Source organism: Marmota marmota, unplaced genomic scaffold (genome assembly GCF_001458135.2).
Source record: "Marmota marmota marmota unplaced genomic scaffold, marMar, whole genome shotgun sequence".
Classification (NCBI taxonomy): Eukaryota; Metazoa; Chordata; class Mammalia; order Rodentia; family Sciuridae; genus Marmota; species Marmota marmota.
Genome location: NW_026000272.1, coordinates 1,798,320 through 1,816,229, shown reverse-complemented (window position 1 = coordinate 1,816,229; position 17,910 = coordinate 1,798,320). Strand labels below are relative to the sequence as shown.

Here is a 17,910-nt window from a genome sequence, read left to right as displayed (position 1 = left end):
CTGTGTGAAATCACACTGCCCCCTACAGGTCAACCTTCTTATTAGGGCCTGAGATCTCTGACTGTCCGTGAGAAGCACTGCTGGGTGAGAGAACCTAATATTAGGCAGAAGATGCTCAGTGGGATCAGTTGCCAGGCACCTATCCCCAGCAGTGACACCAGAGCAGAAGGCTAGGAGGGCCACTGTGCCAGGTCCCCACTAGCCATGTAGAACTTCTGCACAGGGCAGTCACATGGTGAGTTTGAGTTTGAGGATTTGGTGCTGTTTCACTACCAGACTAGTTTAGCAAAATGAAAAAAAAAAAAAAACTGCTATCAACGTGAAACAACTCCAATCACTGCACAGGATCTGTGCAGCGTGTTCATGCTGACAATTTCATCCATCTTCTCAGTTTGTAATTCAAGCTGTGAGTTGACAAGGTGGTCTGCTGGGACTTGATCCCCAACAGTCCACTCTCCACAGGCAGATACAACGCCCCTTTTCTTGCTCAGCTTTCTCTGCCTGAAACAACTCACATGACTAGAAGTTTTGCTGGTGACTGGCTTTCTCTGACGACAGAGCAGTGGGCTGGGAAGCTGCCAGGCAGTGCAGCCACATCTGTCCTCCCAAAGGAGTTGATGCTACCTGGCAAGCTGCAGCATCAGGCAGCCCATGAAGCCTGGATGTGGCCTCTGGAGGCTCTTCTCCTGCATCTGCCCTCCTAGCCCAGGATATTGGGCATATTATACTGCAACTGTTGTATAATGGGAGGCCACCCCCAGAAGCCCTGACACTAGGCTGTTCATGAGGAGGTAACTGCAAGAACTCTCAACTTGGAGAAAACCTATGGCTGGAAATGAAGGGAATGAGCTCAGCTCCATATCAACTCTTGTAGGTAAAGAGAGCCATGTGACAAAAGCACCTCAACACAATCCCAATACAACGTTCCATTTTGTTTAATGCACACACTAGACATTTTACAATTCACACTTGGACACAGCACATACAAAAGGATGTACAGAGGATTCTGAGATCGGTCTCCAGCACTTCTTCCTCAGAGAAATGATACTAACCCCAATCCAAGTGGCGGAGGCAGTGGGCCTGCCCCACAGCATGAGGACACGCCTCCCCACCAAGTTCCCTATCTTCTGGCTCCCTTAGCAGTCTTCCATGGAGCTCTGAGCTCACTCGCATATACTCAGAGCTAATACTATAAATGTTAAACTTTTTATAAGTTCTCCCTGCCAAGCTTGGCTGATAATCACTGTTCTCAATTGGCCTTTCCATATCACTCCCTTTTTCCTACCACCTAGGACCAGACCTGAACTGACTAATGAAGCCTTCCTATAGACAGGAGAGGAGTTCCCAAGGCTTCTGCAGGCCACAGTGCCCAAGCAAGTGTCAAATGCCAGCGGGAAGAAGGAGCCCTTGGAATGATACTCTCTGCAAATGGGAGGCCAAGGACCGCCCAGGGCTGTCCAGGCACTTGAAGTTAGCGCCTGTGGGCCAAGTGATGGGTTTTATGCAGGAGGGCTTTACGCAGAAGGCACCGAGGTAGCTAAGGGAGAGCAGATAGGGCTCTTGTCACTGAAGTCAGTGATACTGAGAAAATGGTTTTACCGAGAGCATTTATTTTACATCATGGCTGCAGGGTTTCAACGTCTGTGCCATCAGATGGGCCTCTCCATAAAGGTAAGATGGATAACACCTGAGGTCACCCTGTCTAGGTGCCAACAGACCAGAGGTGCAAAAATTCTTCATAGCCACCTCCAGCTCAGCAATGGCCAGGCTGTGGGGCCATCATCTCTTGATGTCCTTGGTATCAGGGAGGCACAAATCTGATTGATGATATTCTCACCAGCAGTGTGGAAGGTCTTGGAAACATGCAAATCTTGCAAACAATGCCTCCCTGACTTCCTGAGGCCCATTTCCCTTCCTTCATGTTGCTGCATCCTCAGTGCTCCAGCCTGCCTTTCAGACCCAGTGCTGGTGTGTCTGGGCCAAACAGGACAGGGAACAGCTGGAAGGCTGCAAGCACTCGCTGGGAGTGGGCTTACCAGACCACCTAGAGACAGCACCACCTCTGAAGCCCCTCCGGCATGAATAGGCTTTTAAAACAACGGACACACACGGTAGCATGCATTAGATGGTGGGTGGGGTCTGCTTGGATTTCAGTGGTTTCCTTAAGAAATGGGAATGCCTCATCCCAGCTCAGCAAAGGAGCAAATGTGCAGCATGTGGAATGCGTGGGGCCATCATGCAGTCCAAAGACGCCCTGAAGTTTTGTAAATAGAATCTTGCCTGCTGGTGACTTATATTCTGCTTTCAGAATTGCTCTCTGGGAGGCTGGAGGTGTGGCTTAGAAGGATTGCCTAGCATGAGGCAAAGAAGCAAACAATTGCTTTTTGACATGGCAAACTGATAACCAGCACACAGGGCTCTATGCTGTAGCTCAGCCTCTGCCAGCAGAGCTTGCTGGGGGCAAGGGCTAAAGGAATACCATGAAGCCAGCTATGCTCTGGCCCAAACCACGCAACTTGGGCCAGGTTAGGGGCCATTCCTTGGGTTCTCATGTCTAACATATCATCAATGTTCCAAATGCTCTTCATCAGAATCGACAAGGAGGATAACTACAGAGCTACACAGGCAGAAGCAGCTCCTTTTCCTCCTTCCACACATTTCTTTTTCTTTCTTTTCTTCTACTTTGGTACCAGGAATTTAACTGGGATGTTTAACAACTGAGCCACATCCCCAACCTGATTTTTTTGTTGTCTGTCTGGTTTTTTTTTTTTTGTTTGTTTGTTTGTTTTGTTTTTGAGATAGGGTCGTTTAGGGCCTCACTAAGTTGCTGAGGCTGGTATCAAACTTGTGATCCTCCTGCCTCAGCCTCCTGAGCTGCTGTGATTACAGGTCTGTACCCTCCCATACATTTCTAGGCAACTTCTATGAGCATGGTTCTGGTTTCAATGCTCGTTCTCCATGCCTGTAGCTCTTGCTACTCAAATGAGCTCATATACAGGGTGGGCTGACCACCCACCACCCAGTAGAAAACATTTCCAAAGCAGAAATGACTCTTAAGAATTTTACCCTGGCCAGCCTAAGGCTACCCTTAGTCCCCTCTGGAATCTGGTAGGAATTAGGGCTGCAAGTCGCAGCTTCCAACTTCTCCAGATTCTTATACTCTCAGGGCAGGATTATCATGAGATGCACATTTGCACTGAAGTAACTGAAAAGTCTCCACTTGTGCCAGCTCTAAAGGCCAGCAATGTAAAATCCAGGATTGGAAAAGAAAAACACTGCCCTGGGTATTACATGTGTGTGGCATTGCTTGGTGTTGATTTGTCTGCCCCGTGCAGGGGTTCCAAGTGAACTGGGTGCTAGCAGGACCCAGCCACTTACAGCTCTCAGAGGTCACTGCCAGAGTCAGCCACTCCAGTGTGTAGGGGGATCATACCACCTTTCGATTTATCACCCAAGCAGAAATGCTCTCCTTCCACGCCGTCCCCAGTGTCCTCTTGCCTGCTCTCATCTTGGTTTCCCCTCCCCATGCTGAGGCTGGGACAGGATGGCTCTGAGGAGCTGGTGACCCAGCAGGTTCCGAGGATGATGCTGGTAATCTGCTGGAACTGGGTCTTGAGTCTCAGTACCAAGTCTCTTCAGAGCACCTGGGGCAGGGCAGACACCCCACCCTGCAGGCAGGGCACAGAAACCAAATTCACGAACACTCAAAGCTTGTCAGGAAAACTCACAACAATAAGAAGCCAATGATGTGGAAAGCGTAGCACAGCAGCTGGGGGTCTACATGAGGGGCCGAAGGGTGGTGGCACCCTTCATGTGTGTATGCTGCTGAATGGAGCCTCAGATGGAGGACAGTACAGGTTGCGAGGGCTCTGCAGACTGTGTTTGCAGTGCTGAGTATTTCACTAGGGAAAGAAGACATGTGTTAGGTGGTCTCACCTGTATCCTGCACAGAAGGCCCTGCTAGGGACAGAATTGTGCTTCCTGCATGTTGGGTCAGGAACTGACCCAAGCCTGTCCCAGACACACTTCCTCTGGGGCCCATTCCCTGCCCTGTGTCGGACATGCCTTGGGCCCTGGAACAATGTTCTGGGTGGGTGAAGGGGGAGAAAGGGAAGCCAGCCAGGCTCTGCAGAGCCCAGCCTCCACTTCCTCACCTGGAATCTGGAATGCTCCTCACAGGGTTACTGATTATTTTAAATAAAGCACTCAATACAGCACTTGGCCAGTACAGGTGCTCACTCACTCAATGGAGGCTAGAAGTCTTAAAACTTGTGATAGTGAATGCTACCTCTCATAGAATCCTTTTTTTCCACATTTGGACCCAGGGCTATTTTCATCTATTTGGTATGGCAACACCTTGATGATGACATGAGAACCTTGTTCCCCTTACACAACAGTCCCTCCTGATCTCCTTGGCCCCATCATAATGGCTGTTGCCCTGTGACTCTGGTCACAACACACCTGGGCTCTGCTAGTCTCCCTGTCTGTGCCATCCCAGCCTTAGCTGATAGGAAGCTGGCTTGCCTTCTGCTTCCTGAAGCCTTGCCAGGCCTCTCCACTGGCATTCTGGGCCACAGGCTATATCTTCCTGGAGAAGCTGGCCACTCCAGACCAGTGGCCTGATCTTATGTGGCCTCAAATTGCTGCTAGTTCCTGAAGCCCAAAAGTGCTCACTGAGCAAGGAAGGGAAGGCTGAGAAGGTCTGGGTTTTAACCATGTGCCTGCCCTGCCTTTGGCAATTTTCAAATCAAAAGGCTATAGATCTAGGTGAAAAGTCTTCCCACAGCTCTATCTAAATGTGTCCAGGACATGTCCCTTTCTGCCAACAGGGAACAGAGAGGTACCTGGTGCTCCAGCTCAGATCAATCAAGAGCAAGAATAGCAGGAGTGCCCAAAAGTCGCTGACATGGCACCAGATGCTCTGTCATCCCAGCAATGCCAGTCTCCTGAAGCCAGAAGACGCTGGCTGATCAGGCACACCTGGGCATTTGTGGCCTTCTACTCTGGCTGGTCATTCTATGCTTCCCTAGCCCAGTTCTGCTCAGTGCTGGGGCCACCAACTAGGAGACTTTCAGTAAGGAATAGTAACCAAGATGTCCTCACCTTGGGGTTCCTCACATACAACGGCTTCCAGGTTCTCCCCTTTCACGTAGTCTGCATTGAGACCCTCTGGAAAGGGTGGATGGCAGTGTTAGTGATGGGCATGGAAATAAAGGGGCCCCCTGTGATTCAGCACTGCTGACCGAGTCCTCCATTACAGTAGCTGCCCACTTCAGACCCCTGTCCTGGACAACCTGGACATCCTTTATCTCAACTGAAACTGTCCATCTGGAACTGCACTGCTCAGGAGTACTCATCAGTGCCTCAGAGATGAAATATTATGCATCAAAGGCCGCTGACACCCTGTCCCTATAGGGCAGCTCTGCTCAGAAGAGGAGGCACCAGACAGCAGGGCTCAGCACCATGCACAGGTCCCATGTGTGACCCAGGGACCAGGGAGGTAGTGAGAGAGCCAAGTGCCACATGAGTGACTGATGGATGCAGCACAGGGAGGGGGCAGATGGCTGAATGGAGCTCACTGTGGAGATGCCAACAAAGCCTCCTGCCAACACATGGCCTTCCCAGCAGCACCTGCACCGAGAAACCAAATGGCTTCTCCTGGCAGCAGGAATAACTGCTGTCCCCACCCAAGCTGGAAGGGCCCAGGGTCTACTGGCAGCTGCTCTAGTCTAGTTGGCTAACTAGAATGCAGAGATTCAACAAAGCATCCTCTTCAGTCCAGCAGAGGCTTGTAGTGGACAGCACACCTGCTGCTGCTAAAGGAGAATCCACAGACCTTGTCTCATCTCTTGGTAACCCAGGCCCTGCAGGAAAATTGTGGTTCTAATAGACCAATTGACCAAGCACTAGCACAAGTCACACTATCATCCCAGGCCAAGGGCTCAAGATGGAAGCCAGATGAGCCTTTGAAAAATGCAGTCATTGCTCTTTGGCACAGGTGGCCAGCCCCATGCACAGCCAGGCAGGGGAGGGCCCAGCCCTGATGGGTGGGGGCTAGGAGATTGCTTCTGCCTGTACTTGCTCCTCAGGGATGGCCACTAGGGGGCATCTCAGTGTCCTCTCTGATCCTGCCCCATCCCTGACCCCCAGCCACACAGGCCTGGGGACAGAGGGTCTGGCAAGTGGCATCCTCACACACATATCAGGGAAAGCTAAAGATGGTTGTGGTTGCAGCCAAGTTGGTGAGTGCCAGGGAAGAGGATGGGGTGGGGAGCATGAGAAAGAGCAAGATGAGGCAAGGGAGGGGGAGGAATGATGAGGTGTCCAAGGACAAAGCACAAGGAACATAAGTAAATCAAAGCACGTTGTTACCTTGACCTTCCGCTGCATCTGAAGGCAAGACACGAATCTTAGAACCCTGGAGTAAGAACTCAGCTCCTGGCAACCAAACTCTTGGGCTTTCTGTGAGACACACTGACCACTGGCACTGGAGGCAGACAGGGGAAGCTGACAGTCCCCAAAGCATGGGCTCCTTTGGTAGCAGTAGTGACCAAGAGCACCTGAGGCCCACATAGAAGGTGGAAGCAGGCCCTCCACAGAAACAGTGTCTATGAGGTTAGCCACCCTACAAATATCCTCAAGACTGTTTCTGATCCTGGCCTGGACTATATATCATTAGCACATCAGTACATGAAGCACAACAGTCCCTATGGAATGGACAGTCCAGAGAAATGCAGGGTTGGGGTGTAGTCAGACACAAACCCACTGGCCCTGCAGGTTCTGGCAACGTCAGCAGGGGGCGTTGTGGCAGCACAAAAAAAGTGCAGCAAGTGCAGCCAGTGCAGCCACAGGCTGGTCCTGGGGAAGGATTCCTGAGAGGAAATGCTCTGGGCCAGAGGACAAGAGGAGCTCTCTGGAGACAGAGGCTGCAGGGTGGAGAGGGCAGGGCATCCAGGGAAGCGGGTATGGCTGTAGAGAAGGCTTCAAGGGACAGGGAGGAGCCACACCATAGTGGGCTTGGAATGCCAAGCTCAGGGCCTGGAACATAACTTGAGGGCAGCCGGAAACACGAGGTCCAGGCATTTTAAACAGGTCCTTCTTGAAGAGGGAGAATTATGGGAGGGGAGAGGGGCAGGCAGGAGGCAGATGAAACCATCCAGCTAGGAGATGGAAGAAGACCTGGGCCTGGACAGGCAGTGGCCATGGCAACAGTGAGAGAGCTGTGGCCCAGAGGAGACACATTGGGTGGCACAGGTCCCAAGGTTGGGAGTACACAGGTCGGGCACAGGAGGGAATCCCAGGCCTTTACCTTCGGGAGACAGACACCCAGGGAAAGAGGGAGGTTGACAAAGAAGGGCAGTAAAGTCCAAGGTCAACAGAGTGGGGGAGAGTTCCCTCTGGAACCAGCCACTTTGCCTGCTAATTCAGTGTGTGAAACCTCACACCTGTTTGTTTATTAAACAAGTGTGAAGACAATGTATTTTCCTTTTACCTTAGTGTCCCTATAAACACATCCAATCAAGATGTTTATTCTATGTTTTGGAAATCAACCCATTTTCCTCCTCTCTATTCCTACCTGGGTGGCTCTGACCTTATTTGGTCACAAGATTTGTTCATACAGCTGAGGTCCAGAAGACCCACCCTGTCTGTTCAACCCAAGTCCTCTTGGCCATCTGTTGCCCTGCCCTTGCCAGGCTGAGACACAGGGCTGGCTTCTCACCCACAGGAACAGTCCTGAGGCTCTGGGTGTGAATGAATGATCTGCATTCACCCAGCTCTAGTCCTTTTGTAAAATGGGGTCATCAGGGTCTACTTGGAGTTGGACCACATCACTTCATCTCTCAGGCCCCAACCTCTTCACTGTCAAGTATGAGAATGGACCTGAGTGGACCTGAGTGAGCTCACACCTCAGTGCTCCTCCTACCAGTCAGAACTCCAGGGTGTACTTTTCAGGGCATAGAGATAACTTGATAAGACTTTTCACACTCTAGTCAGTCATAGGGCCCTGGGAAGCTTAGGTTTGTGCCACCAGTCTCATAGAAGTCCCAGGGTTCCAGGAGAAGAGTCTGAAACCACTAAAGTGAAGTCTACTACTTATTAAGCCTCTCAAAGTGAGATCTTTCTGGACTGAGCAACATGGCCACAAGCCAAAGAACATTTGGAACCCCCAGAAACTGTAAGAGGCATGGAAGAATCGTTTCCTAGAGCCTCCAAAAGGATTACGGCCCTGCTGACATCTTGCCCTCAGATTTTCAGCCTCCAAAACTGTGAGAATGAGTCTCAGTTGTTTTAAGCTACTCAGACTGTGGTTCTTTGTCCCAACAGCCACAGGATAATGCAACAGTTGTGCAGGTCGAGACTGCTTGTTTAGCAAACCTTGTTGGTGAAACCTGTTGCCTCCCAAGTTAGAGGGCTTCTTGTCTGAGTACCTCCATGGCTAAGGACCAAGCACAGAGTGGCAGTTCCTCTCCTTGCCTCCCCATGTACGTAGGAAGGGAAAAGAGCAGAACAGCAGGACAAAGAGGTATGCCATGTGACACTTCTAGACCTCCAGTAAATGTGCAGACCTCCCACTAGTTTTGGGGTCCACTGTTATGGTTTGGATGTGGATATGGTTTGGATTGCTCAGGTGTGAGACAGTGCAAGAAGGTTCAAAGGAGAAAAGATTGGATTGTGAGAGTCTCAACCCAATCAGTGAATTCATCCCCTGATCAGGATTAACTGTGTGGTAAGTGAAGGCTGGTAGGGTGAGGCTGGAGGAGGTGGGCATAGAGGGCATGGTTTTAGGTTCATATTTGTGTCTAGTGAGTGGAGTCTCTCTCTCTGCTTTCCGATCATCATGTGGGCTGCTTCCCTCTGTCATGCTCTTCTGCCATGATGTTCTGTTTCACCTTGAGCCCCAAGGAATGGAGCCAGCCTTCTAAAGACTAGGACCTCTGAAAATCCTGAGCCCTCAAATAAAATTTTCCTTCTCAACAGTTGTTCTGGTCAGGTCTGTTAGTCACAGCAGCAAAAGATGTGAGGGCAGGAGTGGGTGTGGCCCCATAGCAACCTTTTAGCATCAGAAAGGGGATGTTTTCAGAATCATAAGAGCCCTGGCTTGCCCAATGGCATTTGCTGCTATGTTTAAAATCCCCGAGAAAGTATGGCCTTCTGGTCAGCAGGAGAGGGAGCTGTTGACCTAGAGCCTCTGGTAGCCCCACATCCCCTTGAATGTGATCAGAGGCCATAAGGATATCCCAGGGCCCTTTCCATTCTAGGGAAGGAAATGCCACAATGGTCACTGAGCTCTGTCTCCATATAGCCTGTGAGTACTGGGGCCCCTGGAATGTCAAGGTCACCTGGAAAACTCCCATCTGTTGTACACTGGTGTACACTTCAGTTGGACCTCAATTTGTCCCTGTGGATTTTAAAAGGGTACCCCACACCGTGGCCCAGGCAGTACACTTAGAAGCTAGTGTGGGGCCAGATGTGGGAGGGATGTGTCTACACTGACCCCTTCACTGTTCAGGTGCACTTACGCTGAATGCTGAAGCAAAACTTCTTCTGCTGGTAGGAGATGTAGCTGGACACAGCACCAATCAGGGCCATGGCCAGGGCACTGGCTACTCCAGCGATGGTGCCAGTCTCTGCTGACATGCCTGGGCACAAAAGAACAGGGAGAGCTTTTGCAGAGCACCTTGGAGCTTAGCTCAGGAGTGGGTTTCTCTACTTGTCCCGAACTAAGCTGGTGCAGATGCCGTAACCCCCATGTCCATGCAAGAAGGCTAAGCCATGGATGTCCAAGGCATGACAGTGACACAGTGCTCCTTGGATTTGCCAAATACTTTTGGTCTTCTATAAAGACTTGCATTTTGAGGAACTTGAAATGTAGACATGGAAATGGTACTGTCCCCGCTCTTACTAAGGCCCAGCCACAGCTCTGGGTCTTGGGTCAACAGTCCCCCTCATTGGACCACCTCCCCTGGGATTCAGATCTTCATGCTAGTTCCTTTTAAAGACTGCACCCCTCTGCTATTTGCCTTATGGCTTCTGCTGAAAACATTCAGGGAAAGGGCAGGGTACACCCTGAGACCAGCTGTGGGACAGCACTATTTTCCTTATGGCTTCCAATGAAACCTTAGGGTACAGATACTCACCAGATCCAGGGTCATCACTGCTGCCATAGCCACCACCACCTGGAGAAAGGACAAAAACAGTGTCTGCTGTGAACCTGCAGCGATGTGGATGGCAGGGCCTGTTTCTTTATGCTCGTCACCTGCAAAGCCCAGGCTTCAGGGTAGAATTGCTCATCATTCAGTTAGCTCCCTAGTTTTTCTCTCTGCTGTCCAATGGGGCAGCTGCACTTAGCACCCCACCTACAAGGGAGGGAGCAGAGGCTGGCAGGCAGCAGAGGTTGAGTACAGGGCAGGCCTGACTGAATGACAACACCATGTGTCCCCCATAGGAATGTTGACAGGGGTTGAGGATAGAGGGGGAAGGATTTGGCTGTGTTTCTAAGTGGGTGACATGGAGAATCCTTGTGATGACAGAACTGTTCATCTCCACCATAGTAATAGTAACACTAGTCAACACCTGTGATACAACTCCACAGAGCTCTACACACACACACACACACAAAACACTCCCTGACAAGCAATTGATACTAATTCAGGACATTAATTAGCCCTGAGTTTGTACTTCTTGTCACCCTCTTCCTTTTAGGACCAAATGCTCATTGATGGAAGGAGATGATTTTTTCTGGGCCCAGAGTTCTTAGGGGAATCCAACCTGTGGTGTTGGAGGCTATGGGTTCTGACATTTTCTTTACTAATCAAAGAGTCTTGGGAGGTGTAGGCTAATGGAATGTAAAAAGTGTACCATGGTGGGGGGGGGCAATGATTGCGGGGGGTTGGTGAGGGACAGTGGCTATATGGGAATTCCCTGTACTTTGCACTCATTTTGCTGTGAATCTAAAGATGCTCCAAAAAATAAAATCTATTTTTGAAAAAAAAGAGTCAAAGGGCAGGAGAAAATGAGATTTGTTATTCTCCCACCTAGGACTGAATCATGGAATCAGATGCATCTTATAAAGATCTCAGATTGGCTACGAACAGCTATGCACAAAACAAATAACACAGCATTTCTAACAAACACACTTGCTATTGTTGGAGAAAGCAGAGTGGGAAGAAGTGTAGGAGTCACCATATACACTAATGTGTGAGTGGCAACAAGGTCACCAGTGAGTGCTTGCAGAACTACAATGCTGGCCTGTCATTGGTCCCCTCTGCTGTTCTAGAGGTGGCTATTGCCAAGGATAAAGGCAGATATCCACATAGGCTCCCTCTGTTGACACATTCAAGTGGCTAGATTTCCAGGTTTTGAACCCTCTTAGTAATTATTTTTGAGGGAGGGGGTGTGTACCAGGGATTGAACTCAGGGGCACTTGACCACTGAGCAACATCCCATCCCTGTTTTGAATTTTATTTAGAGACAGGGTCTCACTGAGTTGCTTAGTGCCTAACTATTGCTGAGTCTGGCTTTGAACTTACAATCCTCCTGCCTCAGCCTCCTGAGCTGCTGGGACTACAGGATCCTACCACTGCACCCAGCTCTAGGTAATTCTTTAACATAAAGAGAGAATGAAGCTGAGTGTAGTCCCAAGCCTGCTCACTTCCTCATCTCCCCCCAGGGGTGCACAGAGAGACTGGCCAACAGATCCAAACACTTAGGCTCCTGATTATCTAGCTGTGATTATAAGAAACACTGACTTAAGATGATAACCAAAACTGTAATTCTTTCCTCTCCAAAAAAGGGATCTCATCCTGTGAGGCTAGAGGAAAAATAGAAAAATAAAGCTCATCACCCCAAATCCTGTCCAGTTGAGTTGCATGAACCTTGTTACTGGAGTTAGCCACGCCAAGGTCCTGGCTTTGATAGCTCTTTGGCCACTGATCTCTGGTTACTTTACCTGAGCTCAAGCTGAATCCAGCTCCTCTACACAATGCACTCTGCTCAAAAGATGGTCTTGGGACAAGCAAAAAAACCACCGGCATAAAATAAAGTGATACAACTCAGTACCATCCAAGAAAATGAGTTCCCAATAAAAATAAAATGGATGAAGCCATAAAAGCACTAAAAGAAATTTTAGGACAACATTTATATTATCTTAGGGGTAAGGAATGACTTTCAAACATGATCATAAAGCAGGAAACACAAAATGGGAAAGAGTGTACCACATGTAAAAACTTTAGTATTAAGAGAACAAGCAACAAAAGGAAAAATAAACTGAATTTTATAAAAATTAAAAACGTTTTGTGTTTCAAAGGACATCATCAAGAAAGTGAAAGATGGCTCATAGAATGGGAGAAAATATTGGTAAATTATATATCTGATAAGGGACTTATATTGAGAATATATAAAGAATTCCTAACAACTCAATAATAAGACCAATAATTCAATTTAAAAATAGGCAAAGGCTGGGGCCGGGGCTGTGGCTCAGTGGTAGAGTGCTTGCCTTGCATGTGTGAGGCACTGGGTTTGATTCTCAGCACCACATAAAAATAAACAAATAAAATAAAGGTATTGTGTCCATCTACAAATAAAAAATATTTAAATAAAATATAAAAAATAAAAATAGGCAAAGGATTTGATGGTCAAAAAGACACACAAATAGCCAATAAGCACCTGAAAAATCAGTCCATGTAACTCAGGAAAGGCACCCCAAAATCATAATGAAATGCCACAAAAAAGAAGAAAGGAGAAAGAAAAGGATGAGGAAAACTGAAATTCTCTTATACATTAGTAAGGACAACTGTTAAACTGTTTGAAAGTACCCCCAGGAATCCATGTACTGGAAACTTAATCCCCAAAGTCATATGTCAATGGTATTTGGAGGTGGGATATTCAGGGGGTAATCAAGGTTAGATGAGGTCAGGAGGGTGGGTCCCCATGATGGCATTAGTGGACTGATTAAAAGAAGGCCAGGGAGGGAGGGTGCAGGTTCAGTGGATTAGACATAGGGGAAGAAAGGGAGGAGGGTGGGATGGGAATGGGAAAGACAGTAGAATGTACTGGACACAACTGTCCTATGCTCATATATGAATACATGATCAGTGAATCACCACATCATGTACAAGCCCAAGAATGGGCAGTTCCAGCCTCCAGAACTGTAAGGTAAATAAACATCTTTCCTTTATTAATTACCCATTCCATGTATATACAATATGTCAAAATACACTCCACTGTCATTATAACTAAAAGAACAAAAATTAAAAAAAAAAAAAGAGGAAGAGGGACCAAGGCTACCATGTTCATTCTGTCCTGCCACATGAAGGCCTCAGCCATGTCATGATCCAGCAAGAAAGCCCTCATCAGATGATGAGCATATGTCAGCATCATGCCATTAGACCTCCCAGCCTCCAGAACTTGGTACTAAATAAACCTCAATTCTTTTTTATTTGTTATTTTTACTTATGTATGTATGACAGTAGAATGTATTTTGGCATATTACACATACATGGAGGACAACTTATTCTAATTACGATCCTGTTCTTGTGGTTGTTCATGATGTAGAGTTAGTTACCCTGGTTGTGTATTCAAATACAAGGCTAGGAAAGTTATGTCCATTTAATTCTGTTGTTCTTCCCATTCCCCTCTCCCCTCCCTACCCATTGTCTAATCCGATGGATTCTATTCTTCTCTTCCCTACCCTTCTTTTTTGTGGTTTAGCATCCACAAATCAGAGAGAACAATCAGCCTTTGATAAACCTCTATTCTTAACAAATTACCCAGTCTGTGATCATCAGTCACACCAACAGAAAACAGACCAAGACAGATATATATTCAAGACATACGTCCACATAAAAATTTGTATGCCAATATTCATAACAGCAACATTCATAAAAGCTAAAAAGTAGAAAAAATGCAAAGTTGTTTGACTGAATAAATGAAATATTTTTAGAATATATGCAAAAGGCTTCCTAATCCATAATGTAAAATGAACCCTTACCTATGAGAAAATTGGGCCAAGACATGGACAGGCAATTCACAAAATATATTGTCCAATAAGACATATAAAAAGTTTCACTTCTTTTGAATTAAAAAAAATGAAAATTTGAACAGGACAGTGTTTTGCTCTGAATGATTTTACAGAGATTACAAAACCGTGATGTTGATGGAGGCAAAGGTCTAAGAAAAAAGGCATCTACTTGCTTCCTCATGGTTGAAATGCAAGATGGTACAACCTTAATGGAATATTACTTGGCTGTGCCATGCAAAGTCTCATCTTTAAAAACAGATACCTTCTATGACCTAGCAATTTGACTGTTAGGAATTTAACTGACAGAAACAACTGTGCTTTTGCATATTCAGCATGACAATGCTCATCTTGACACTGTGTACAGTAGTAAAAGCTGGGGGAACCCCTCTGTACAAAAACAGGTAGCTGGTTAAAGACATGATGGTATAACATAATATCATGTTGTCACTGACAGGGTATTATAGAACACATTTCAAAATAGACCATGGTTGAATAAAAACTGGTGGTAAAAGAATACAAGGATCACAGACACACTTCTTTACAAATGTATATTTGTGCATAGAAAAAGAACTTCCAGTTTATATTCCAAAGTATTATTGGCCCTTCTCCCTAGATGGCACAACAACAAACTTTTTTACATAATTTTTTACATATGTACACCTTTTTTTTTTTACAGAATTCTAGAAAACTTGTAAATATGTAAGCCCCATACGATCTATTTCTCTCCAAGAGGCTATTTCACAAGTCATTGGCAAGATCTTCATTTTCTAATACAGTACATTTTATCCCACCTGCCTTCCGAGTTCATGATTATATACTAAAGGGACTATGGTACTCTTCTGTCACACCAGAAATTTCCCTGTACAGTGTACTTCATGCTGCAACTTGCTTTCAGCACAGACTGCTATAGCTCTAGGAACCTCTGATCTAACGATAGCCACTGTAGCAACAGTAAGCACCTGCCACATCAGGTCCCAGAGCTACAGGAACCCTGTAGCAACCACCACCACTATAAGGGCAGCTACAGTTATGCTGACCACCATAGTTATAGGGACCCTGTAGAACAGGAGGCACTGGCTAGTGAGAGAGTTGTATGCAATGGTTTCAATATGGTTTGTCCCCTTGGAAACCGGTGTTGAAATCTGATTGCCACTGGCAGTGCTGGGAGGTGGGGCCTGTAAGACATGATTAGGTCTTGAAAAACGATTAAGTCTTTTGTCCTGGGGATGGATTAGTTAGCACAAGAGCAGGTTGTTATACTGTGTTTTGACTCATCTGTAGGTGTCTACTTGCACTTCCACTTTTCTGCCCTATTATAATACAACATGGGGCCTTACTAGAGGGGGTTGTCCAATCTCAAGCTTCTAGCCTCCAGAACTGTAAGGTAAATCAACATCTTTCCTTTATTAATTATCCATTCTTAGTTATTCTGTTACAGCAATAGAAAATGGACTAACACATTGTAATAAGCCCCATTTTCAAAGTAGGTGTCAGACACCCCAGCAGCTCAAATACAAAAACAACAATGTACACATACACAGCCTTGAGTTCTATACAGCCACACACCTGGGGAGGCAAGGACACAATGCATGTAGATGCCATTCTCTGATAGCAGCCCAAGCCCTGGCTCATGGTGAGGAATGACACATTCAGTTGCCAAGGACACAGAGAGTCATATAACAGAAGGATAACTGTATATAGAACTGTTAGCGGAAGATGTTCAGGTGTTTAAATACATTTGTGAGTATTCTGGACTTCAATGAGACACAGTTTGGGCTTTCAGATAGTTTATAAATGTATTTTTCATTATCTAAAATTAAATGGCAGAAGTGCAAAATAAAATTAAATTAATAAATAAAGTGTATTGTTTTGGATGTGAGGTGTCCCCCAAAAGCTCACGTGTGAGACAATGCAAAGTTTGGAGGAGAAATGATTGGGTTATGGCCTTAACCTAATCATTGAATTAATCACTGATGGATTAACTGAGTGGTAATTAACTGAGGCAGGTGGGGTGTAGTGAGAGGAGGTCATTATTGGGGGCATGCCTTTGGGGTATATATTCTGTATCTGGTAAGTGGAGTCTCTCTGCTTCCTGATCATGTCAGCTGCCTCCCTCTGCCACACTCTCCTGCCATGATGTTCTGCCAATTGAGAACAGACACAAGGACCAGAGGAAGGTCAAGGTAAGGTAATCACTTCATGAAAAGGCTACAATATACCAGCACCCTTAAGGACAGAGCTTCAGTGTAGTAGAGGACAGGACTGAGGTCACACAGAAACTTCCTGTTACTTCTGCTACCCCATCTCCCACAAGCACCCTGGAGCTCAACTGGGAGAAAGCTGGATTTACAGGTCAGACACAGAGTTCACCTCCCCTCACACTGCACCCTTACCCACACCTTCTGGGAAGTCCTGGGCTCCCTCACATGTTTTATCCCATGCCATGATCCCACCCCTAATGTGGATCACAGGATCAACAGGTTTATATTTTTTACATAGCCCTCATTTCTAAAATTGTTGGGTCACTAGGTAGGTGTATGTTTAGTTTTCTAAGAAATTTTACCAACAATGCATGAGAATTTCAGTTGTCTCACATCCTTATCAACATCTGATATTATCAGTATTTTCTTTTCATTTTAGCTATTCTGATAGGTGAGTTGTAGTATATTATTGTGATTTTAATGTGTATTTCCTTGAAAAACATTGATTTTGAGTATAATAATCTCCTCTATGAAGAGTCTATTCAAATGTTACACTCAGTTTTAACTGGGCTATATGTTCATTATTATGCAGTACTTTTAAACAGAGGAGTGACACATGATCAGACTCATGTTGTTGATGGTTCTCTGGAAGCTGCACGGAAGGCAAACTGGATCAAGGAGACCAGATAAGAGGTTAGGGGAAAATCCATGGAGAGGAGATGAGGGCCTGAAATTGATGGGAGGTAGGGAGAAAGAATACTCCAGTTTCAAAATATACAAGGGGAAAGGACTTCTAACATGAGAGAGTGAGGAGAACACATTCTCTCCTTAGAAACTAGAAACTGCTTTACTTTCAGTCAGAGCAGCTTGAGTCAGAGGCATTTTTGCTCAGGACTGCCCTCATTTTCCCTCCCCCTAGGTCTTTTAACAGATTGTTCCCTGGATACCATAAAACCCAGCAACCATGCTGTAGATGCCAAAGGAGACGGACTTGACTTGGAGCACTGTCAGGTAACATGGAAATCTTGGAGTTAAGTGAATAGGGAGGGCCAGCAGTTTCTTTCACCTGAGCAAGACACCAACCAGTTACCTGGCTAAGATCTAATAGGGAAATGGGGAGGTGAAGCAACTGCAGAGAGCTTAAAAAACTCTTTACATATTCCTAGTCATCCTGAAGCTAAATATAGGCCCAGCAGAGTCTAGTACAGGATGAAGGACAACCATAGAGATACTAGAGCAGAACTAAGATTCTACACATGAACACTTACATTTATGTCAACTGGCTTTCAACCAAGGAGCCAAGATGATTCAAAGGAGGAAAGGATAGCTGTAAGGATGGCCTTAACCTAAGAAGGGCCTTAGCCTAACACCATTTTAAAATAAAACTACAGTCCCCACCAGGCACGCCTACAGAGCCCTCCAATATTGTTATCAGGCATAGCCTGATAAAATAAAGTCACTTTTCACAACCCTGACAAAACTCAGAGTGAAGTCACTTGTCATTTGCCTTTGCCCTGACAAAGTCAGAGGCAAGAGATCAGGGTGGAAACCACTAGACCAGATGTCCTGACCCCAGAATGAAAGACGTCACTGAGAAACGCAGTAATGGCTGATAGGGATTCAAAGGGTGGGTAGAAGCCCCCAGACTTAGCATAAATGATGGAGCAAATGAACAGACTTCATCCAGCT

The 17,910-nt window shown here is 46.5% G+C and overlaps 1 protein-coding gene across 5 annotated transcripts in view; it reads right to left on the bottom strand.

Moving 5' to 3' along the window:
* Cd99l2 (CD99 molecule like 2) overlaps positions 1 to 17,910 on the bottom strand; it is a 43,804-nt gene that overhangs the window by 11,980 nt on the left and 13,914 nt on the right. The window contains exons 5-9 of one of the 5 annotated variants that reach the window (XM_048797005.1): positions 10,140 to 10,178; positions 9,522 to 9,641; positions 6,373 to 6,390; positions 5,104 to 5,169; positions 918 to 3,902 (exon numbers count right to left, since the gene is read on the bottom strand). In XM_048797005.1, the coding sequence (XP_048652962.1) occupies positions 3,838 to 3,902; positions 5,104 to 5,169; positions 6,373 to 6,390; positions 9,522 to 9,641; positions 10,140 to 10,178 (308 nt within the window). In that variant the 3' untranslated portion in view covers positions 918 to 3,837. Of the gene's footprint in view, positions 1 to 917; positions 3,903 to 5,103; positions 5,170 to 6,372; positions 6,391 to 9,521; positions 9,642 to 10,139; positions 10,179 to 17,910 lie in introns of those variants that run through there. The other 4 variants (XM_048797002.1, XM_048797006.1, XM_048797003.1 and 1 more) reach the window with 4 other exon arrangements.